The sequence below is a fragment of the Myripristis murdjan genome, chromosome 1, assembly GCF_902150065.1.
Source record: "Myripristis murdjan chromosome 1, fMyrMur1.1, whole genome shotgun sequence".
Lineage (NCBI taxonomy): Eukaryota > Metazoa > Chordata > Actinopteri > Holocentriformes > Holocentridae > Myripristis > Myripristis murdjan.
The window spans coordinates 19,984,397-20,008,761 of record NC_043980.1 but is presented as its reverse complement, the minus strand read 5'-3'; the positions used below and the strand labels follow the sequence as shown (position 1 = coordinate 20,008,761).

General features: G+C 40.3%; 2 protein-coding genes across 3 annotated transcripts in view; one reads left to right on the top strand and one right to left on the bottom strand.

Annotated features, from left to right (window-relative positions):
* The window catches only part of ctnna2 (catenin (cadherin-associated protein), alpha 2), a 438,985-nt gene that overhangs the window by 316,343 nt on the left and 98,277 nt on the right, over window positions 1–24,365 (top strand). The window lies entirely within an intron of this gene.
* Window positions 1,072–5,206, bottom strand: lrrtm1 (leucine rich repeat transmembrane neuronal 1). Its single transcript, XM_030048121.1, has one exon. The coding sequence runs from the start codon at window positions 4,134–4,136 to the stop codon at window positions 2,559–2,561; it is 1,578 nt and encodes a 525-aa protein (XP_029903981.1). The 5' UTR covers window positions 4,137–5,206; the 3' UTR covers window positions 1,072–2,558.

The following is a 24,365-nucleotide window of genomic DNA, read 5'->3' as shown; positions in this document are numbered from 1 at the left end:
GGTGGTACCACAAACTGTTTCTCGGTGCTCCTGCATTTTTCATTCTACATTAACGACTTTCCCAGGGCATTGATTGGATGTTGATGATTTGTGCCGGGCCCCTTTAAGGTCATACACTGTTGAGGTCAATTTCAGATGACCACGCTATTCACAAAACTTCAATTGATATCTTTTGAAACACACAGACACAAACACACACACACACACACACACACACACACACACACACACACAAAACAGACACATGCACCTACATCTATACACATACATGCTCACCTATATATGAAAGGATATGGGTCACTTTGAATTATGAGTTATCTTTAGCTTTTAATTTGAAATAACTGTGTTTACTGCTAGATTTTTTTTGTTTAAGATTATTTTCACCTTGGCATTATTACTGCTGCTTACATTGATTCAAATGCTTCTAATTTGGTCCCTTTCTTGCTGTTATTGCCTGAAATGAATAAGAAAGTCATTTCAAATTGGTGCACTCAAATGTTAGACATTAAGTTCCCAGACCTGAATTCATGTTGATATAGATGACTGAAATGTGATGTAATTTTACCTGAAACAAATCATTTGAGCGGCAGAAGGCAATGCAGCATTGAATTGTATATCCCACGGTACACTGTATGCAATGAACAACCATCTCAGTTGATCTGAAGTAGCAGGCAAGAAGAAATGAGGGGAAAAGTCACTAAGAGTAGATTTTTACTACAAATATCAGGAGTACAAGGCTGTTCATGCAGACTCAAAGCTGCAGTGGCTTATATTTTAATTTTTGCATGAGAACACATGCACGCAAGAATACGTGCGCACACGCACACACACACACACACACACACACGCACACACAGTAAGGCAATCCATAATGAAAATACTAACTTTGATTGATTGCTTGTGCCAACAGTGTGGCCGATTTAGAGTAATTGCTCTTCTGTTAATTCCATTGATCAGTGTGTGTATGTGTGTTTGGATGCATATTTGTATGTCTGAGTGTGTTTGCTGTGTGTGTGGACTGGACCCCCTGTATTGATGTTGCTGTTGCTGGTGTTGCGGAAATGTGCAGGATATAGTGTACCCCTGCACAATTCGACAGAATACAGCCACAGTATAAGAACATGCACACTAGAGAGCAGTCTGTGCTCTCCTTCTGTGAAATTTGTGACCCCTCACCCCCCCTTCACAACATGTACGTCAAAGGATTCAGGAAACACAATATGTGCCAACGCACTCATTCACACAATGAACACCAGAGAGGAAGAAGGATATACATACCTCAAAATGGCCTTGTATTCAACAAACATATCTCACATTACATGAAAACACAGTGAATAATATGAATAATATTGTGTGCTAATGTTTCTTTAAGCTGAAAAGCCCTGGTGAATTATTTCAACAAGCCCATTTCAAATTGCATTTTGATTTAAATATGGTTGGCTGAGGTGGTTGCTGTCTTTAATATGCCCTATTCAGTAAAAGGAGGCATCGTTCTTGCATGAAAGCCAAAGGCTGAGAGGCAATGAGAGTCATAGCTTTGGATCTTTGATGCTGTTTACTTGGATGGTACACAAATTGTGATATAATCATAGGAAAACTTGCCAACCAATTAAAATGTAATAGATTGATTTAATCTATTCACAAAAAGAAATGGGAAGGTGGAAAGCAACTACAACAGTGATAGCGAGCCAACACAGTGAATGATAAAACAACATATATGAGAGTTAAAATAGAGAAAAAGATCTGCAATTCATATAAGGGCTTTAACACTGCAAATGAGGTGCAGATATCCCTCTGCCCCTTTTAATTTTTCTTCGTTAGATACACTGCAGAGACGCAAGCAGACAACGCTCTCCAGTCCACCAGCACAAAAACTGCATCTATTATCATTCACCCTCTCTCAAAGGCTTCTCACGTACAAATCAGTTTACTGTGAATGGCAATTCATTTATTTAAACATTTTTTTTTGTAGTTTACAAAAGAAATAGAATAGCATCTTGCATCATTTTTTCTCCACACTTGCACTTCTGCCTTTAAACATATTTTACATAGACTTTTATCTTTACATTTTTTTAATCCAACTAAAACATTTTTTTTTTTTGTAATATTTTAAATGTTTATCATTGTCAAATATTGTGTTTACTGTAATAGAAATGGGGTATTTTCTGTTGTGTCCCCAGTTTATTTTTAGACAATAATTGAATGTCCTGAAGTAGAAAGACACATTAAAGCTTAAATATCCATTCTTGGTGAGCGAAAAGCCTTAGTGCCCACAATGTATTCCCCTTTCTGTTTCTGCAGAATATCAACAGGTCCAAGAGTCAGATGCCTGTGCCTTGTGGCCTCAAATCAGCAGTAGATAGCAGTAGCAGTAAATCCACTGTGAAATAGTCATCCCTGTAAAGCACACCCGTTCCATATCACAGTGAGATGCTGCATAAAAAGTGTCCAAAGGATCCTTTTATTCCGTTTGTCCCACAATATTCCCCTCCCCATTGTATCCAAAAAGGAGTTTATATCCAGATAAACACAGGTAAACACATACTCACAAAGCACTGTCACACCTCACATTCCCGAGAAGGTTGCTGCTGACAGGTGCAAGAGCCATATTCATTGATGATGACCAGCGCTCCCTCAATGTGGTTAGGTTTATAGTCAACGTAGTATTCTGGTGTAGAAATTGCAGCCATCTGCTGCATGCTTTGCTTCTGCTTCTGCTTGCGTCGCTGGCTGCTGAAGCACTGCCTCAGTTGCCTTATTCCAGCTGGAAAGCACTTCCAGGCCACATAGAGCATCAGTACTATGATGAGAAAGGAGAAGATTAGTGCCATGGTACCAGTCACCACCTTGTGGATCTGCATGGTGCTCTCCGGGTCGTCATAGCCCACTGTGACAGTGAAAGAGCCAGTGGCCACCTCACCACCCTCACCCTCATAGGGGTTGGGAGTAAATGGGCCCAAAAACACAGAACCACCCTGGGCCCGATCCCTGGTGGAGGCATACAGGCCCGCCGTAGTTACCTCCGATGGGGGATCCTCACATAGCTGAAAAGCATAGACAGCGTCCAACACATCCTCACCCTGCGCAATGTCTGGGCTTGAACACAGCAAGGAGCTGTCACGCTGGCCTCGGAAGGCACTCAGCCAGGAGGCCAAAGCACACACATTGCGGCTACACTCCCACTCATTCCCTGCCAGGGTGATGCTGTCCAGAGACGACCAAGAATCCAGGATGCGCTGGTCCACAGTAGTCAGCCGATTAGAATCTAGCATGAGCACCTTCAGTTTGGGTGCACTCTCAAAAACGTGTGGCTCGATGTATTCAATTTCATTAGCTGACAGGTCAATCTTCTCCAAGAAATGCCAGGTCCAGTCCAGGGTACTGACAACAATAGTGGCACGATTGTTGTGCATGTACAGTGTACGTAAGGAGATGAGGCGAGGGAAGTGGGCCAAGTTGACTTTAACCAGCTCATTGTGCTCCAGATGTAATTCAGTCAACTTGAACAGTCCAGCAAAGGAGTTTCGTGCCAGACTCTGCAGTTGGTTGTAGCCTAGATCCAGAAACTGCATGCTCCGGCAGTCCTGAAAGATCCGCACTGGCACAAACTTAAGAGCATTGTAGCGTAAATGCAAATTTGTGAGCTTTCTAAGGCCATGGAACAGGTCAGGTTCTAGTGCTTGTAGCCTGTTGTATGATAGGTCCAGGATACGTAAGTTTGGAAGGGGCCTGAAGGTACCATTGGGCAAACTCTCAATCCGGTTGCTGCTCAGGTCCAACTCCTTGACCCGCCTTAGCCTGTCAAAGGCACCCTCCTCTACTATGTCAATGTTGTTGTGATCTAAGTAGAGCCAGGTGAGCTGTGACAAGCCAGCAAAATGGCCCTCACGCAGCTCTGTCAAGTTGTTCTCTCTCATGGATAGGCCCATGGCGCTGCTGAGGTTGCGTGGGATTTCTGTGAGGTTGAGCCCCTCGCAGTACAGCAGCTTGCTGTCGCAGCGGCACAGCCGTGGACAAACCCCCTCTACCAAGGGAACCGTTCTTAGAAAAATGCCCAGTAAACACAATATCAACCCAGGGGGCTTCTTCAGTGGCCACTTTAAATACAGACCAATTAGAAGGAAATCCATTAGCATAAATATCCAGGGATGTCACCGAGAAAATGTCCATTGAACCAATCTGGATATTACTTTGGCAATTTCACATCATAATTAAACACCTCTCTTTCACAAAACTGCCCAAATATTTTGGCTGCGTTTTGTTTCTTTTTTTTAGTTTTAAAAGGCGATACGATTATATTTTTGTCTTATTTACTCACACAAAAAGGAATCCTTGTTAAAGAGAATGTAGGAGGATAAAGGGCAAGTCTCTTTGCTCATGTTATATATCAAGCTGCAGATTAAAAAAACTGTCTTCATTGAGCGATTTTATATGAAAAGATTCCTACTCACCCCTATCCAGAGGCTGACAACCTCCATTCAGCGGCTGTCTTTGTGCCCTAACACTAATTATGTGCGAATCTAAAAAAGACCCCAGTGTGGTACAAATTTGCCCCCCCCCCCTCCCTTCTCCCTTTTCAGTGGACACCAGATCCTTGGCAGGCTTACAATGTCTTAGTTCTCCTCGAGTGAAAGAGCCAGAAAGAGAAAGAATCCAAGTAGCTTTCAGCGAGGTGGTAGGAAGTGCAAGTTCCCCTGTCTGCATGCATGAGCTCTGTCCGCTCTCTTTTGCTCCTCTGCAGTCCTCTGCTGCAATGATCAGAGGGGAGAAGAGACAGCCAGAGAGGGAAAAAAAATACCAGGCAAAAAATCTTTTGAAATATATGTCTCGCTCTCTTGTCCTCCTCTTGCAGCTTAAGTTTCAGCAGATCTGTCAACACAAATTAACGTCCGTCACTGGAAGCAATCACTGACTTGTAAGGTTTAAATCCATTCAGGCGGGTAATCATGTTTTCAGTGACAGATGCAAAGGGAAAAAAAAAATTAAAGAGGAGGTGAACACTTGGCTGTTCTCTATTTTCTTGTGTAACAGTATTCCTTGTCATCTCAGTGGCTCATCTCGATTAAGGAGCCTCTTGCCTCCCCAGTGGCTTGCAGGTTCCGTTCATTCCTTGGCTCTCTGGGTGTTTTCTCAGCCAGCTGTAAGAGGCTGCTGTAGGCTGACGCTGGTAGGCAGGCAGGGGCGGTGAATGTGGGAAGCAGAGGAACGCGCGATCCCTTGCAGCAGACTAGTACACTGACAGCGCATGCAGAAGCACCTTCTGTTCACTGAGTGTCGTAAGCCACTCACAATTCAGAGTGGTCGCTCTCTTTCTCTCACTCTCTTGCTCTCTTTCCCTTGATCGCTCTCTCACTTGTTCGTGCTGCACCCCTCCTCTCCATCTCTCTCTCCCCTCTTCCCTCCTCCTCACTTCTCTCTTGCCGTGTTTTTCTCTCTGCCTGAGACATTTACATATTCAAAAGGGGCTGGGCTTAAACCTGGGTCTTTAATGAAATCTCCTTCTCTCTCCCTCTCATTCTGCTTCTCTCTCTCCTCCACTGTAATGAATTGATCCATATTATATCTGCCTTCTTTTAGAAAGCAGTTATCTGATTTTGCTGTTGCAAAATAATATTCATCTAATGACTGAAAGGGTGTCCTATATTTGTTCCATCCCTCCAGCAGAGAGCTGTTTCCAAGCATATTAACAGTCAAGAGACAGATTGTGCATAATGCATGATGCGGATGTAGAAATAATGACATCAAAACAAATTCTGTTCAACGTATTCTTTCGCAAGATCACAATTATAGTCAAACTCACGATAAACCCGAGCAAATAATGATAATTCTACAGTTGAATAACACTCATAATTGTCATATAGTCTTCTTGTCAAAGAATTTCAGACAGTATTCTTGATTACTCTTGAATATTGATAGATTTTTATTCTTTTTTTTTTTTTTTATCCTGCCAATAAATAGCTAGAGAATTATGAGTCAAGACAAGAATATTACATTATTTATTTGATCAGACTGCCCTGTAGCCAGGCTTTCCATATCATGGTCATGAACTAGCTGTTCATTCTGAATACATATAAAATTGCTTACTACCTAGCCAGGCTTGAGTTGCCTAAAATAGTCTTCTCTGAGAGTCTTGGAGCCCTCAATCCTGTGCACCTCTGTGACATAATTCCTGGCCTTGTCACCGGTATCCCATTAATTTTCAAGGACAATGAGCTGGGACAATTTATTATACGACAAACATTGCTCACATCAGGCAAGCTTTCAGCCATCTGACCCTATTTCTTTTTCCCAATCCATTCCACTTTTTCTCCTGACAGATGCTATAATTTTGATATCAAGCCTTCATGTTCATTCATCTGTGAAATAGGAATTAAGAATGAGCAAAATTTTGTTTGAACAAAATGAACAAAAACTTATTTTAATTGAGCCCTTACCAGCTTTTGTAACCGCCCAGGCTCAAGCAGCTCTGGTTTGTCCAACAACAGGTTTGTAGTGCAAAATATGGTGAAGCAGAAAATATGAGACCAACAAACCTTAGTATACCTCCCAAACTGCTCTTTGATAGAGCAGGGTCAAAAACGAGATCATAGAAGGAGGAAGGAGGAACCTAAGACAGATCAAAGGAATACAAACTGTTGCAGCTTTGGCTGTTTTTTTTTTTTTTTTTTTTTTTTCCTTCAGACAGGTTAGTGCAATTTATCTTTCCTTTGTTTTTTGGACTATAGCTATTGGCCAAACTTGTCTGCCATCCTTACTAGAACTCGTACTGTATTTCCATCAGGCCATGCAGAATTAAACAGGCCACAGTATATGTATACTTTGTTTGCTTAGTTTGCTGTGAAATTATGAATTGAGGAGTAAGATTTAGCACAGTTTTATATTTTCTTAAGAATTACTTTGTGCACATGCTGCATTATTTCATATTTATGTAGAGAGGAACATTAACACAGCACATGGGGGGAAAACAACATTATTTGCCATTACATCTGGCCTTTTAGAAACAGGCTTTTTTATTCCTTGTGGTCTGTTTAGCTTTAGCCTTGATCTCTGACTATAACATACTCCAATTTCAAGCCATTACTGTTTCACTTTTTGCTGTGTTTCTCTTGTCTTGTGTGTTTTAGTAACATCATTTAAGAACTGAAGCCATATGACCATCAGTAACCAGTCTACTCCTAACTGTGTTGAACATTGAAGATTGCATTTGTTTCACTCACTGAGTGGGAAGTGAGGTGGTTGTATTGTAATTAGTTAATCATTTCTATGCTGTATTCATAAGTAGCAAGCAATATAATCAACAATTTTTGATTGCAGTGTGTAATTATTCATAAGGAAGTTAATAGTTACCTGTAAAATATATGGACATAAACATTAAAAGCAGACAATTGCACGAGTCACCCCGATCCGAGTCCCAAGCGAGTCTCAAGTCATTTGGTCCAAGTCTCAAGCAAGTCCCGAGTCTTTCCTGTTGTGGGCAAGCAAGTCGAGTCAAGTCACAAGGTTATGTCGAGTCAAGTCGAGTCGAGTAACAAGTTTGTCAAGTCAAGTCAAGTCATACATAAGTTATGTCAAGTCGAGTCAGCCACAGGCTGTCAGGTCAAGTCGAGTCACAGGTTATTTGATTTCATTTGTCCATTACAACATTACAGGTCTGATCATTTAGATCATTTAGATTTAGATTAGATCTTATTGATTTGGTTAGTTTTATTAAAAAGCATTTTGAGCTGTTACTGAATTACATGCCTGTCTAGTTATGCAACACATTAGTACTTGTATTATATTGTGTCATTTGACAACAAATTTATATAGGTATTGATAATTAAAATGGCTGTAAGACCGGTAAAAATGGCTAGGACCACCTTTTGTAGCCCAGAGGAGATATGTTGCTCAAACACTCAGTATGTAGTGTTAGTGTATGTTTATGAGTTGTAGAACATAATAAATTATCTTGCAGGAGTAGATGTTTACCAGTAAGCGTGAGTCAAATAATTTAACAATATGTTAAATTATTATTTGTTTTAAAAATGTAAATTACTTATCAAACAGACCTAACAATTCAACTACCAATGAATGAACAGTAGCATGCATGTGATAACATGGATAAGAAAAAAAAATAGAAAAATAGAGCGGAGTGGCAACTCTTCACTTTGTTACACAATCTATGTCAGTGCGCTGCTGTAGCCTGGAAATTTTCTTTGCCTTTTGGACTCGTACGGTGCCGGTGCAGGTGTTGTAATGTTTTTTTCGTGGTGGTGCAGGTGCAGGTGAAACGACTTAATTTTTTAACCCTGCTGACGCCTGATTATGTCTTATGAAAAGTTGCGATGTGAGAAAGTGATGGAAGACGAGGGCTTGCTGTTACCATGGTGGATATAATTTATATAGTCACAGTGGCTACATCAGCGATCACCACAGTGGTGAGTGACACAGCTTGTGCTACGCATCCATATAGAATCCCCACACACATGCACACGCACACTGAGCGTTTCTGCGTTGCCGTTTTCCATCAGATTGGAAATTTTTATAAGCAAACTGGATTACTTTGGAAACTAAAGAACTGCCTGCAGTTTCCATGATTCCAAATAACAGCAGCGCAGCTGTGTTTCTGGCACCCCCACTGATCATCAGAGTGCGTGCGCCGTGTGTACATGCATGAAGTGCCTCTCTGCTACATGCGGAAAAAACTAAAGGGAGTAGGCTGTCTCCAATCAATCAGTCAATGGTCTGAACCTGCACTGCTCTATACTGATATGATATTCACGTGGAAAAAAAAGAGAAACTTATGCTACAAGTTGTCTGAGCCAGCCTGTCTCACGTCGAGTCGAGTCAGGAGTCATTGTCTGCAAGTCAGAGTCAAGTCAAGTCTTTTTACCTTCAAGTCCAAGTCGAGTCGCAAGTCGTCAAATTTGTGACTCGAGTTGACTCGAGTCGAGTCACTATGACTCGAGCCCAATTGTCTGATTAAAAGTATAAAATTTCAAGTGATGTTTACAATGCTGATTTAAAAAACATACAAACAAACAAACAAACAAAAACATATGGATAATTAGCAATGTTTCCCAATGTGGCTACATCACTGGCAGAGAGAAGGTGGTGGGTGTGTGCAAAATGTAATTTGTCGCTCTATTTAGTTAATTCAAGTGATGTACTTGGTGGTGAATGCATAACTGCATGAAATGTTTGTTTTGTTATTATAGCCCCACTGGCAATAGCATTAAGTTCTATAGTTGGCAATGTTCACCATTTCAGTCATATGATTTGGGGCTTCCCATGAGGCCTCACTTTCAGTCGGGTAGTTTTCACTTTCAGCAGGGAATAATCTTCACAGTGGTTAATTATGTTTCCCTGCCGTGGTGGCTCACCACGGTAAGATACATTTTTCTTTTTTATCAAATTAAATGTGCCTAATTCTGCTGAGATGCATCTTCATGATCAAAATGACAAGCAGCATATGGTGGTGAACATAATGAGAGAAGCACAAAGACTCACTGCCACTTATTGTATTCCTACAGTTTTCCTATATTTCTACAGCCATTTAGTTGCATCGCTGCTGCTGAAAATACACGCATAATAATAATAATAATAATAATAATATTAATAATAAATGCTATATGTTATATAGCACTTTTCAAACTCTACATTGCAAAGTGCTTGTGCTTCACAATGGCAAATAAATCAAATAATTCATAAACTCGTGAAACAAGACCAAGTAGCCAAGTAGTAGGGTCACTGTTGGCCCACAGACCAACCAACAAGAAAAAATCCCACTTTGCTGTATGGCTGGTACATCCATACTCTCAGTCCTGTTCAGGCTGTAAGTGACATCTCCTGCTTATCCAAAGCACAGGTTTACTCTTGGATTTGTCTGTTTCCAAAATGGGCATTTTTGGACAGAATTCTTTCCAAAAAAAAAAAAAAAAAATTCCCCAAATCTCTCCAAAAATGATCTCTCTGTTATTATTTAAGTCAAATGAACCATTGAAATTCAAGCCAGCAGTGTTGGCATGATCCAAATATCAGTTGGTCGGTTATAAGCTTTGAGACACATTGACTGTGTAGTCAGTTGGTGACTACTGATTGATAAATCCGGTTCAGTCCTTTTTTTTTTTTTTTTTTTTTTTTTTTTTCCTTTTTGAACAATATGAACATTTTAGGGACTGTTCTGCTTAATATCCCACTGTATAATACCAGTTAGCAGATTTTCCTTGGGATAAATTTGTCTCCTGATCTTATCCATTATTCCAATTTCACATCATTGGAATGCTCAATAGAGGTTTGACAGTGACAAAGATATATTGAGCGCCAAGGGGAAAGGGAGAAAAAATTGCCTCCACATGACACGATGGACATCTTGAAGTTGGAATCATCTTTCCTTCGCCTTTGCTATATTCCCTGTTAGCTGTAATGGATGACTACACCATCAGCTAATGACTTGGTGCACTGTAATGACTTGACACAGCGAACAGGAGATGAGAGTATCCAGGCCATCAGTTTTAACAGACTTTAAGAGGTTTGGCTCTCTGCTTTGGAGTAAGGTCAGCAGTAGTGTGAGTTCACTCACACTTGGACACACACACACACACACACACACACACACACACCCACACTTACACTCAGACACACTGTCTTATTATAAATGGATGATGGATAAGGATATGGATCTTTTTTGAATGACAACCTTCCTTTTTCCTTCAGCCTATCTCACTGCTGCCTATAAATTAGGATTTACAGAAGTATGCAAGTCACTTTATTACCCTCCATATATTACAGCAAACATTACAGAAACAAATTGAATAAAACATGGCACAAAGTGGCTTATGGCTGTATCGTAGTGAAATAATAATAATAATAATAATAATAATACATGAACTGTCCAACAGCCAAACGTTCGGTTACCAAAATCCTTGGTGAATACCAGTGGAATCAGCTGAAATGTTGCTGCCATTGTTACAGTTAAAAATGCAAAATGAGAGGGGGTGGGACAAATGTGGCTTTGTACCTCTGGACTGTACAGGACCCTTAGCCAATAGTGGGGCTGCTTGGGTGTCAAGGCATCGTTGTTGTCTCTTATGTTTATGCTGTATTGTGTGTTGTGTATTATGGCACACTGTGTTGTGTTGTGATATACCAGCTCATTCTTAACCCCAGGGTGATAAAGACCGCAGCCTGGTCATGCCCTTCTGTGTCTGATACCAACACCAAAGACACTCTTTGGTTTGTGATACTGATGCAAAAGGCACCGTTTGGCATCAGTACGAGACACGGGGGATAGTGATGTAGAATAAAGAGCAGGAGAGTATGTGAAGGGAGGCGGGTGTGTAAGCCACAGGACCTTCACATACGAGACCCGAGTTTGATCCGTGTTTCCACCATGACCTTTTGTGTATGACCAAGACTGTGCCTAGTTTCCATTTTGTTGCCTAAACCTAACCTTTCCCTAACATTAACCCAGTGATTTTGTTGCCTAAACGCTAACCATGTGACACTGACATGAGAGAAAAGTGAGAAAACAGTAACAAACAACATTTAGCAGGATGGTGTGGCAATGGTTTGAGTTTCATGCAGAACATAGTACTGAAACATGCTTGACACTTGACTAATAGTACACGCAGCATTTGACATGATTCATTTTGCTGTTTAACTGATAGATTGAGAAACTGGTGTCATTGGGACTGTTTACTGTAAAATGACACTCCCTTACCTAAACCCTCATATTAATCCAAAAAAAAAAAAAAAAAAGCTCCTGACTTGAAAAAATAAGAAAAGAAGAAAAGAATAACCCTTTCCACAAGACCAAAATGAGACTGTAATAGATTTGCTTTGAGATCAAAAAAGGACCACGTGTTTTTGTTCTTGTGACTTTTCCAGGAAGATGGAAATTGAAAGCACCCTGATAGAATTTGTTTGTTTGATTTGGTTTATATGTATTCAGTCATTATACTTGCATATGGGTAAGAAAAAAAAAATTAGGTATGTTCTCAGCCGAAAATCTGTGGAATTTGTCATCTATTAACTAATTTATTTTCATACAAATAGAAAGAAAAATCTCTGGGAAGTATATTATTTCATGTTGTTAAAAACAGACCCAGGATAATAAGAGGGAAAAAATACACACTGCACCTGTATCAATACTCTGGTCTTAGACACAACTAATGATAGCTTTTTCAGTATTAGTCGAGAAACTTTAACAATGGGCACATCTGATGCGTTCTCCCCTTGTTATACCCATTTTTCTGTCTTATGCTATTTTCTCCCTCTTTTGTCCATCGGGCAACAGGGTCAGCTGTTGACTGTGCTCTCTAAGCACAAGTCATTTTTCCAAATCATTTTGGGGAAGCATGCAGCTCTTTGTCACTGCTCTTTAGACCAACATCTCGTAATTGTTTAAAGTCTTACTCAGTGCTGGCTGCCTGCTATGACACATGTTGCTGGCATGAGCATCTGAGTCTGTATGAATCCTTAAATTTGTATTCTTCTCAGCCTTTCAGAGGGATATTTATCACAGACCGCAGTGTTCACAATTACAATTTTAAATTTGTCTACTTTAAAAACATATTATGTAGTCTCGCTGTTATCCAATTATATTTTCTGTAGGAACTGAGAAATTTCATTTTATTGGTGCTGACTCCAGCTGGCCTGGTTTTGTAGAGTGACATCACTCATTGGGAAATCCCCTCGTGTACTATCTGATACCGTTAACAAGTATAAGCTGTTCAAAACACTGTAGTTCTAATTCTTCAATTCTTCAATTCTTCAACAGTCTCTCTATAGATTATTTCAGTGATTACATCCATCGTGCAAAGGAGAGCACTTCTGCTCTTTTGACAGCTGTTGTAACCCTGACAGCAGATCATGTCTGAGCAGCAGGAGTGGCTTGGCACTCTTTACACGGTACATCTGAGGTTATCATTTGTTTTTATTTACTGAGGGTAAGTTAACTGTCATCTACATTACATGACGTCATTTATAATCCCTTTCATACCTATGTTTTTGTATTGACAATAGAAGCATAAATTGATTCTTGCGAAAATACTGGTCTTTAAATTTAGACTTTCTTTTTCATACTTTAGGAATACTGTTTGTACATCTGAGACAAAAATTCCAAACTGCCTTTTTTCTTGATGTTTTTGTTGTATGACAAAACATGCTAGATGTAAAGAGATGCACTGAATTTTGAGCATGGTTTTCTGTCCTTACCAGCTCAGTGCCCCTTCAATCAGACATTGATTATGAAATAGTTGGAGGTCTCAGTGCATTGTCAGCCGATTAAATTGATTTGAGGGATCACATTAGACTCAAAATTAATCTATGATTAGAGACCATTATTTAAATCATTTATTGAATCAGAGGACATCTGATTGTTTGATGAGCCCAACTAAACAAGGAAGATGATGCCTATTTGGCCTGCTGCAGAGATAATGTTGATGGGCAGCAAGGAGTGAGCTGGGCTTGGGGGGTGGGGGGTCAGTGCAGACACTCACACCACACAGTTACTATCATTGGTGTGATGAAGAGGCAACAGAGCATTTTGCATCCACCATCAGGTATAATCTCTACCAGATGGCAAATCCATTCTCTCAGTTTGCAAGGATCAGGGCCAGGTTCTAAAAAGAAATTGAAAGCTACCACACACTTTGATTTAGTGGTCTTTTGTCCACCAGCTCATTTGGTTGTTTACATGCCATGTTCCTTTCTCCCGCTTTTCTACTTCCTATATTTCCTACCATCACAGCATCCACTGGAGTGTGTATTAACAGGAAAATGTTTGTTGCTATGGGTCACAACTCCTTGGCACATTTTTTTTTCTCTGATGTAGTGTGAGTGCATCAGTAAGCACCATCAACTACTTAAATGGAAAAATCAATACAGCGTCATCATCACTGATTTGCGCATGTTGAGGCCTCTGAAGTGGGCTAAACTTGGGTTGATGGACTGATAGAGGGTTATTATGGCAAGTTCACAGCACAAGATCAGCTGATTTTATTTGCTGTCCTTGATGACCTGGATAGTTTGTTGTGTTACTGTGGCCACTATCAACAGCAAGGGTGATTCTGGACCAGGCATTTTCTTTTTTCATATGCCGTTACACTTGGAATTGTAGCGCACAGACATCAACATATTTATAAACACCTTATAGCCACATAGTCCTATAGAACAAGGCTGACTGAAGAGAATGTTATTCTCTTACTATTATTTAACTTCATCATGTTACCTTTCCTGAGACTGTGTAGAGTAAATAAATAGAGTAAATAATTTGACGTGTGCCCATGCTATATTAATGTCGACAAATGCTTAATCAGTGCTTAGAAATATATAATCACGATCTAACTTAATTAATTTTTTTCAGATGTTATTTTTAATCAGTTCATGCAGCTTCATTTCCACTTCACTAAATGTGATGACAGCATGCTGTTTCCATGGTACACCATTTTGGGAAAGAGAACCAGTTGTGGTGACATGTCATAGCACATACCAACCACAGCCTCAGTATTGGACCAAAAAAAAAAAAAAAAAAAAAAATGAATTTTTGAATTTTAGAATTTTGGCTACCTGCCATAGCCAGTTTATTCCCGCATGCAGAGGGTTGGCATGTGTTAATTTAAAGCCCTGTATTTAAAGTCTGATGGCACCCCTATTTCAGTTTCTCTCCAGCTTCCCCACTGGTTTGAAAACTGTTTGCACTGGGAGACAGCAGCTGTGGAGGTGGAGAGGGACGGGCTGGGAGAAACAGATATTATATCAATCAGATTACATAATGGAAAACTCAAATACAACACTACAAAACATCCAGTGTGTCCAATAGATCCAATACATAGAGCTCTATTTTTATATAATAATGGCACCAGGCACCAAGGGCATTGCATCTAATATTGTTTTTTTGTTTTGTCTTTCATGACCAAAGTTGTTGTTGGGAAGAATACGTTACAAGTGGGTTTGGTGGGGGCTGGTGTCAGTCACGACCTATCAAATCATCTTTTCTCCTTTCCCTCAAATGCAATGCACTCTGCACTGTGGTACAATGCCCATTTCATGATGGAGAGGACAGTCTGGAGTGGATCACAAAATCTTCTTCCAAGAGGAAAATGATGTCTCTGTGCCAGAGATGCTGAATTGCCACGAGCCAGGACATAGCACCTTAAATTATATTTGCTTTGGAGGAGATAACACATTTGGTTTCAGTGTTGCTCTGGTCCTAGAAAAAGTGTTGCTCAATGTAGGAGACAGTTCAGTGATATTAGGAAAAATGTTAGGCAGAATGCCAAACAAAAGCCCAAACCCCAAAGCTAGGTTGGCTATAGGATGGTAACACCCAGACGGTTCCTGACATTAACATAAGACGTGGTAGCCTGAAAAATCACCACTGCAGTGGCACATTCTGGCAGTCCTGTGTTGGATTTCTTTCCCATCATGAGGGTTCAGATGAGGGGTGGTGATTTGTTTTCTATACATTGTGGACCTGTAAAGCCTTTTGAGACTGGAATCAGTGATTAAGAGCTATAAATAAACTTGATTTTGAAAATAAAAATTCACACCACCGCCTTATTTTTTCTGCATGAGGGATTTGCAGTATATCAAAGACAAAATGGTCAACATGTTCACAAAAAGCAATGGTAATTGTGCGTGCAGAGTTTGGTAAAGCCACAAACACCACAGAACATGACTGTGCCTTGCACCATGCGCCTTTGTTTTGTCTGAGTTGTCAGGCACAAATCCTAGTAATCCTTGACACCAGAATTGAACTGCTCTGCTTGGCCTTGCTGGCTGCCCCTCTTCTCCCACTGTGACATAGTGAGCTTCACATGATGCAGTCACATGGACAGACAAAAAAAAGTTGTCCTTTCACTTAATACTTTTTACCTTTACTCACTATATTTCAATAGAAAAAACTGCAGTTTCTACTCACTGCATTTTCAAAACAGACTTGTTACTTACAGGAAATCAAGTTATCATCATCATTATTATTATTGTTGTTGTTGTTGTCGTTGTTTTTGGTTCGTTTTTTTGGCATTAGACAACTTCCATTTCGGAAGCAGCTGATCAAGCGCAAAATGCGACTGAAGCGGCATCACCAGAGAGGAGGGAAAGAGGCAGAGATTACAGGAGCAGCAGCAGAGCAGACAGTGAATTCACTCACGTTAGACAGGTGGAGTTTGGACAGGAGCTAAAGTCTTTATCTGTTTCTAGAGAGTGTTTGAATACTGCTCCAGTATTAGACAATACCTGCACCTATCATCATAAAGCGTTCTGTAGAAGCTACATTTCCAAGTCTTGAAGTGTGTGAATTGTAAATAAATAAATAAATAACAGTCATATCACCCTGAAACTATTATGTACATCATGTTGAACTGAACATCAATCTACCTTCAAATCCCTGTCAAGACATGAAGGTCTGGAAAATGTCTGGAATTCTAAAATGGAAAAAGTGCAGGAGCTCTGAAGCTGGTTTGAGCAAAGTTGTGTGCTCATTGATATTCCCAGTATGTATTTGTTGCACTCTGTTGTCTCATGTGTCATGTAAACTGTTATTATTCTTTATTATTATTCTTTACTGTTATTATTATTTTATTATCATTACTATTATTATTTTACAGGACTACTTTCACTTTTATACTTTGAGTAAAGTTAATACCTTGTACTTTTAGCCTATTCTTTGACTTGAGTAAAGGATTTGAAATGGCACTAACTTTTACCAGAGCCATATGCACTTTCAAGGAATTTGTGTACCTCTGCCACCTCAGTAAAGACACCATTTTACCAAAAATAGGGCCAAATTGTGCCAAAAGAATAGTCTGTGAAGTCAAATTTACAATTGTACAATTAAATAAATTAAGAATGTGTCAAGGTTCCTCAGGTCTGTCACCAACACACAGGCCATACTTACAATGCTACTGAGAGAAAGACAAATTACTGAAAGACAGAAAGGTAACTTAATAAACCTTTTGCCATACTGGCAGTTGATTAGTTTTCAGTCCGGATTTTGTCCTGGGGGTTAGCTTCAGCTAATATTTGCCTAATATCTATTTTCAACAGCCTAGATATAGTTTGACTTCATTTCAAATTGTTTTAGAAGTACTGCATTATTATATGACTACTCAACTAGCAACTACACACATTACTGCTGCTTACTTAACTGTTCTACTCCAACACAACCCAGTCGTAGTGCTAATAACCAATTGTGACGGCTCTTGCATTCATTTCAACACCAGCATGAGTAATTATTTGACAACACTAAGTTGTATTAGAATTGTACTGATTGAAGTGCAAGCACTGCCATACTGGAATTTGTAAAAACAAAGCCAAAGAACTAACATACCATGAGGTCGAGCTGGACATGTGGCAGAGATCTCTTTAATCTCTCTACGGCTCTCTTCACCTGCCTTTTGGTTCCTGTCTTTCTGTTCACCTTCTCACTCTCTTGATCCTTCTCTCTGTCATTGTCTTGCTCTCTCTCTCTCTCTTTCTCTCTCTATCTGAATCACTTTATTTCTCTTTGCTTTCATCTTTTTCACTGTCTCTCATTCTCACTTCCTTTGGCCTGTCTTCTGATTTTTTTTTTCTTGATAAAGCAGGAGATGTCCCCACTTTTGCCCTCTCTCTCAATATTCTCTCAGGCGCAGATTCAGGATTTGTTGGGTTAAGTCAAGGCATTTGACTACAATGCAGTGTTGCATGACTAATGAGCTAATGAACTATTGTTGTTTTAGGACATGCCAGGCTACTGATTATGTTTTATTTCTGTTTAATTAAAGGAGAAGTTATTTCGAGGTGTGGACCATTCGAAATATAGTTCAAGTTTATTTTGAGCACCAAATAGCTGAAAGGACTTTCGAGGCCCATAGTTTACAGGAAACAAAATAGGATGACACCCCCCTGACCTGAGTCCTAATGAGGAAGACAGTCCCCTGGAACCTGAGAGGAGATGCCTCCTGGGCATCCTTCCAGTTGGGCAACACAGCCGGGCAGTTATAACCATTTTTAAATTTAGACTGTGACGAAGGTGTTTTCAACTGGTGTTTTTGTTTCGTTTTGTTTTGTTTTGTTTTGTTTTGTTTCTTTTTTACAGTTTCAGGGAATAAAATTTGACTGACCAAGTTTTCTGCAGCTTCTTGCTTTCTGTTTTCATCACCACAGCCAAGAGGCTACTGATTTTCAGCCATAATAACCTCTAAAAGGCCTTTTGAAAGTGCAACACTCACTACACAGTCCAATCACTCTTGAAATCATCCACTGTCTGTTATTGAGTTTCCCACTGAATACGGCTACACATAGCTGTTATGTCATCTAATGCTGCGTTCACTTGCACCAGTACAACAAAGTTGCGCTCACTGAAACTTGGACATTGGAGTTTTGGTCTTGTACATTTCAGCCCAGCAACCATGTTTTGTTAATTTTTTGTTGTTATTGTTATTATTATTATTATTATTATTATTATTATTATTATTATTATTATTATTATTATTATTATTTTAAATAATGCCCAGAATTGGGGTGGGAGCTGGGAAGGCCTTTTTGTAAGGTGGCAGCTGCCACCCTGTGCCACTCCCCAGATCTGTTATTGATGTGCATGTACCCTCTTAATTTCATCTGTTTTAGCTATAATGTTTTAGGCTTCAGAGACCACATCAAATGTGCTTGTGACTAGGCTCCGTCTGCCAAAGGAACTTTGTTCTGCCGTCAGATGAGACAGAAGCCCCACTGAGAGCCTTCAAGCCACCTTTCAAAACCCAGTTCTCTGGAGCGGCCTGCCCCTACATTCTACATTTGATAGCCCTGACTCTGGCCCATTGCCTCATCCATTGCCAAACCAGCCTCTGCACCCTTCATGTGTTGACTAGCCTCTCTCATGTTAAAATGAAACAGAGCAGAATACACTAAATGGAACAGCCTGTGACGCAAAGGCCTGAAACACTTGTAAATCTAGGCAGAAGGTAGCTTGTGTCATGGCATTATCCCCAGTGTCCCTACTGCAGGGAGCCTGAGAGCCCGAGCCTTGAAACCTACAAGTAAAAACACTATTAGAGAAGTGGTTCAAGGACAGACCCTTGCATTTTCCACTTAAAATTTAAAGTCTATGTCTTGACATTTTGGTATAAAATCATTCAAACTGTGGTATACACACTCAAAACAATGACTCGCTTGCAATGCTAAGTTCCAATGCTAAATTATTCACGTTGTGGTATATACACTCAAAACAATGATTTACTTGCAATGCTAAGTTGGAAAATTGGATGACTCATGTCTTATCTGTTCCTTACCTGCACTAACAATCCTTATTTTCAGAAATACTGAATGCCCTCTCCTCTTGTTGTGACAGACATAGAGAATGTATAAAAGACAGAAAGGCCATTATGTCATAGTGTCAGTGTTACAAATGTACATTGATTTCAATTGGTGCTTTGATGCCACTAATATTGTAATTAGAGCGTGGATACCCGGGTTTTGGTCAGGTTTGGTCACATTGGCGTCAGGTTGGCATTATCTTAGTGAAAAATGATGAACCTGCTGTCTGTTTTGGGCAACTTCCTGTATAGTACTAGAGTTCCGTGACAACACTAAAGGCAACACATAGGTGATTTCAGGCGGAAAATGTAACCTAGAGATGGAGGACAAGCGAAATCACAGGCTCTGGTTGAATTTGGACAAAAAAAAAAGAATGCCTGTTGGGCTCAGGTCGGGCTTTGTTACTATGCTTGTTGGTTTGGGTTGGGTTCAGACAAAAATGTGTGGCCTGATCCACATTGTAATTGAAATCAGTGGAAATCTCACTATAAACCTCTATAATTATGACATCTGAACTTTGACAGGACAGATATTTGGCTGCATAACAAAACACACCTTACATAATGTGGACTGCTGCCTTTTGTCCAATTAGCTGTCCTTGTTATTGGTGTCAAAACATCAGAGTCTGTTCAGCAGCTGCATATAGCCGAGCTCATGCTAATGTTGATAACACAATGGCCCTGTTTCCACATTGCATTAACATGCGTCCTTGGTGATCTGATCACAAATGGACTGTTCTGTCTGTTCACATCTGGCATTAGAATTCGTCTCCACATGTGTCTTTTGTGGCCATTTTGTGATCAGATCTCACTTCCCCACTCTACAGTATATGCAAATTAAACATAAAGTCCAAATACTTTTGGACCTTTAATTGAGGTAACAGGCATTTAACAAAGTGAGCCTCATTTAAGTGCATCCGCATATTCCAACTGTACCTCTGTTCTTTTATTTTGATTTCACTTCGCTCAAATTGCTGTGTAAATAAAAAATGATGATGATGATGGTGATGATGATGATGATGTAGATCTGTCTGAAACCCTTCAGACCCCTATTGTGGGTAAATAGTTTCACATTATTACAATGGCATGGATGCAGCAAATGCATGTCGCGCACTCTGAATACAGAGTTTGTAATTCTCAACCTGAACCCTGTCAGGCTCGACCGATCACGTCGGTCCAGGCTCAGATTATTGAATTATTCCAGCAGGTTTGAGAGGGTCAGGCTCTGAGCTGTGGAGGATAAATGAATTGAACATGAAATTGAACTTTAGTGTGTAAGCAGGGCTGTTCCACAGTTGTGAATCTGATATGTGTAAGAAATTACAGATGAGGTAAAGCAAAACAAAAAACAAAAAATCTTTGGTGAACAATGTTTGTGTCAGCCATATCCAGAAATAAATAATAATAGTTAACAATATAACAAATTACTAACAATTCCAACACATGGCTGTGGAAATAACCATCACAATATCAACCAGACCAAATGTTTCAACACTAGACACCATTCTGGGCTCACACACTATGCAGTGACACAATGTCCTGTCCTTCTTTTATACATTTCATGGACAGACAGACGTGCACATAGGCAGTCAGACAGACACACCCACACACAAATTTGATATACAACTTTCTGTTGGTGGTTGCTTTTGCGTCATCAGGTGTGCTAATTTTATGCCATGCTTTATTTAGAAGTGATTAGGTGTATGTCATTGAAAACTCAGAAACAATAGGGGCCACACAGGGGCAATAATTCATTTGATGGAAGCTGTCAAAGACGAGATGACAGCATGCACAGTTCAGTGGTTTTTACACAGAGTAGCAGTTAATAGACAGGTAAACTAGTAAGTAAACTTAAATAGCTCTTGATAAAATGACGCTGACATCAGCTGAGTGTTGAACCACTGACACAGGCACTCAATTGTTCCTGACCATATGTGCGCGCGCGCGTGTGTGTGCGTGTGTGTGTGCGTGTGTGCGTGCGTGCGTGCGTGTGTGTGTGTGCGTGCGTGCGTGTGTGCGCCTATGTGCATGCGTGAACATGTATATATATATATGCTTGCATTTTGTTTCAGGGTATAAGGTAAATTGATATTTCATTTCATTTCTAGTGTACACGCTACATTCTTTCATCTGCATTCACACAATTATGTAAAGGTGAACTCATGGAGAAGCTTCATATGAAATAACTGGTTCAACAGGAAGTGCAATGATTGATGCAGGAAGTGAAAATTTAAAGAAAATTTAAGGCTCTATTATTTTATACAATAGAAAAGTCTGTCCTGTGGGATGCAGTGAGCCCCTGTATACAATAAATGTATTTCCCTGATTGATATGTTTATGCACAATAAAAGTCAGGAGCACCTAGGTCTGCCAGTAACATAGACGTGAAATCCTGGAACCCATGCAAACATATTAATGCCCCCCACCCACCCCTTGGCTCGCTCTCGATCTTGATCTCAGTCTTGGTCTCATGGTGTTAAAAGACTCACAGCCAGCATTTATGTACCTTTCCTAATGCCTTTGCCTGTCGCTATATTGTTTATTTCTCTCCCTCTCTGTGGTTCCTTTTTAATTTTCAAGGCTCCCACATCCGGCATTGTTGCCCATTCATATTCTTTGCTATATAGCTTTAGTAGAATCATTAATTATGTGGCACCTGTTGGTGTACATACATCATACAAGATTGCTTTATTGACAAATTGGAATAAAAGAAGAAAATGCAATGGTTATCACTTTCTAAGGACACCGATTTCAAAACTACATCCTTGAGTAATTTAGCCCTATTCGAGCCTTGAACCTCGAGTAGCGCTGTCTCTAGCTTTCTGAATTGGCAGCACGCAATGGCAGTTAAATCCTCTGACAAGAGAAGAAATCCTCAGCCTCACTTCCTCACTCTTTCTTTCTGTCACCCCCGCCGCTCCCTGCTTTTGTCTCACTCTCCCTTACTTGTTCTTTGTTTACTGCTCAGTTTGTAATACTGTTTGATGTTTTTTTTTTCTCCTTCTTTATTTCTCTCTCCTTCCCAACCCAGTATTTTAAAATCTGTGATTAGGCATCAACCTCTCTTGTTTAGAGGCCAGCTTTGACTGTTGATATGCACACAGCCAGCTTTGTAGAGGCAGTCCCCTTCCCTGCCTTTGTAATGATGTGTTCTTCAAGTTTTAGCCAAAATGGTAAAGTACAGGTAGCATGTTGCGATAGTATTAAAATTACCCAGAACATGCACTAGGTAACATTATTCATTATGGTATTCTTCTATCAGCTGCCGTCTGGTGCAGCTGCCCACCTGCACTATAGCCTTGTCTACCAGATGGATCATGCATAATTAAAATGATAACCCACAGAGGAGACCTGACCCTGTCACAGCCTTGGAAATGAGGCCTGCTTGCCCAGAGGGCACTCTTCACCCTCCTAGAGGGATGCCCACAAGACCCTGCTATGCTGCTCCCAGGCTATCCTAACAGCTGTTTGCCAGGCAGAGAGCACTAAGCTATTATGCAGTCAAGGTGGCACCTATTGAACTCCCTCTTTTTTTCTAAACATGTTATCAGAGAAATTTCACGAAATGACCTTAATTTCTGGCTTTTCACACTTTATTATTATTAATGAGTGTATTTTTTCTTTATTATTTTTTTTCCAAGAATATTTTCAAGGATTATGTCTGTGTGGTATTTCCTGATGAGGCTAGTGAAACCGGTGGACTGGCAGGGCTTCTACAAACAGCTGCAACTGTTTGTAGAAATACATTTTTAAGTCAGCTTAAGCAAGAGAATAGATGTTCCTTGAAAAGATGTCTATCCCTAAACATCCAACATGACAGTAAGTCCCATCCCCTGATCCACCCTCATGCTGCGTGCTTACAGCATCCCCAGATATCCTCTGGCTTTACTGTGCCTTATTCCTCACAACTAATAACAGCAACAACTCCTGTTAGCGGCTTGCTCTGCTGCGTGGTTGGACTGACAAAGCCCACATGAAAGGAGAGTGGGAGACATAATCGTTTCACCAGTTCAGCCAGCTCCAGTGCTCTTTGAAGTCATTGCACCCAGGATCATTACAGCAAGGGAACACACTGTTGTCTTGCCCTGTATATCTGTGTTGTTTGTGTACATAGTGGCTGTCTCTATGGTGGGCTCTGCCACAATAGACAGCAGGTGCACTAGCGTTATCATGTTATCATTAGCATGCTTTTATTTGATCCGACTCTTTTGCTGGCTCAGTTGTGCTGTCAGACTTGAGGCCATTTGCTCCTTTTCCCCAACCACCCTAATCCCTGATTAGCGCTACCTACACACAGCAAACAAGCCAGAAGAGCAGCTTGAGTCATCATTATCATGGTTTACAAAAACATGCATATCATTCTCCATACCCCTTGCAATTCCTGACAGCCATCACCTTCAAGTTGATAGCAAAAAGTGTTTCCATTTCTGGAAAAGTTGTTTTTTATTATAATTTGAATCTGCTTATGCTTGTTTGCCTGTACAGTGAACAATTTGAAGGCTCTTTGTGTCAGTGTCTAGCTAACTAGTTTTACAAAACCTGAGCCCAATCGTCCACACAACATTTCTCACTTGCCAGAGGTAATTTGCAGAAGATGGAATAGAGGCAACATCACAGAACTTGTATGGAGTAGAACAGTCATGGAACAGTTTTCTGTGGTTATTCTGCTAGTAGGCTATATAGGCTAATTGTGCTTAGTTGCTACAATGAAAATGTATTTTGAGTGTCACACTGGCTTGAAAACTGGTATGTTGTGCTGTGCCTGCTTGCTAAAAGCAGCAATCAGTGTTAATAGTTACCACCAGCTGGTCCAGCAGTCCTCAGCTGCCCTTTAGCAGCAAGGCTACCGAGATGGTGCACAAGACACCACGCCATGCTCTATACTCCGCTGCTCTTTTGGTCATTGCTGCAAAAACTCTCACCTCAGTGAGTCAGCCACTTGCTTAAGCTTGGTTTATGCGGAAGGTAGTCCTGTACAATGGCCACAGTTCTTTGCAATCGCAGTGATACAGATAAAAATGGCCACTCCACCAAGTATTCTGCTGTGTTGATTTGAATTGAAAAGTCCGTTCTACTCCAATTGAG

What these genes read in the sequence shown, in the direction of transcription:
- lrrtm1 (XM_030048121.1), bottom strand. Translation starts at nt 4,136, where the DNA reads ATGCTAATGGATTTCCTTCTAATTGGTCTGTATTTAAAGTGGCCACTG.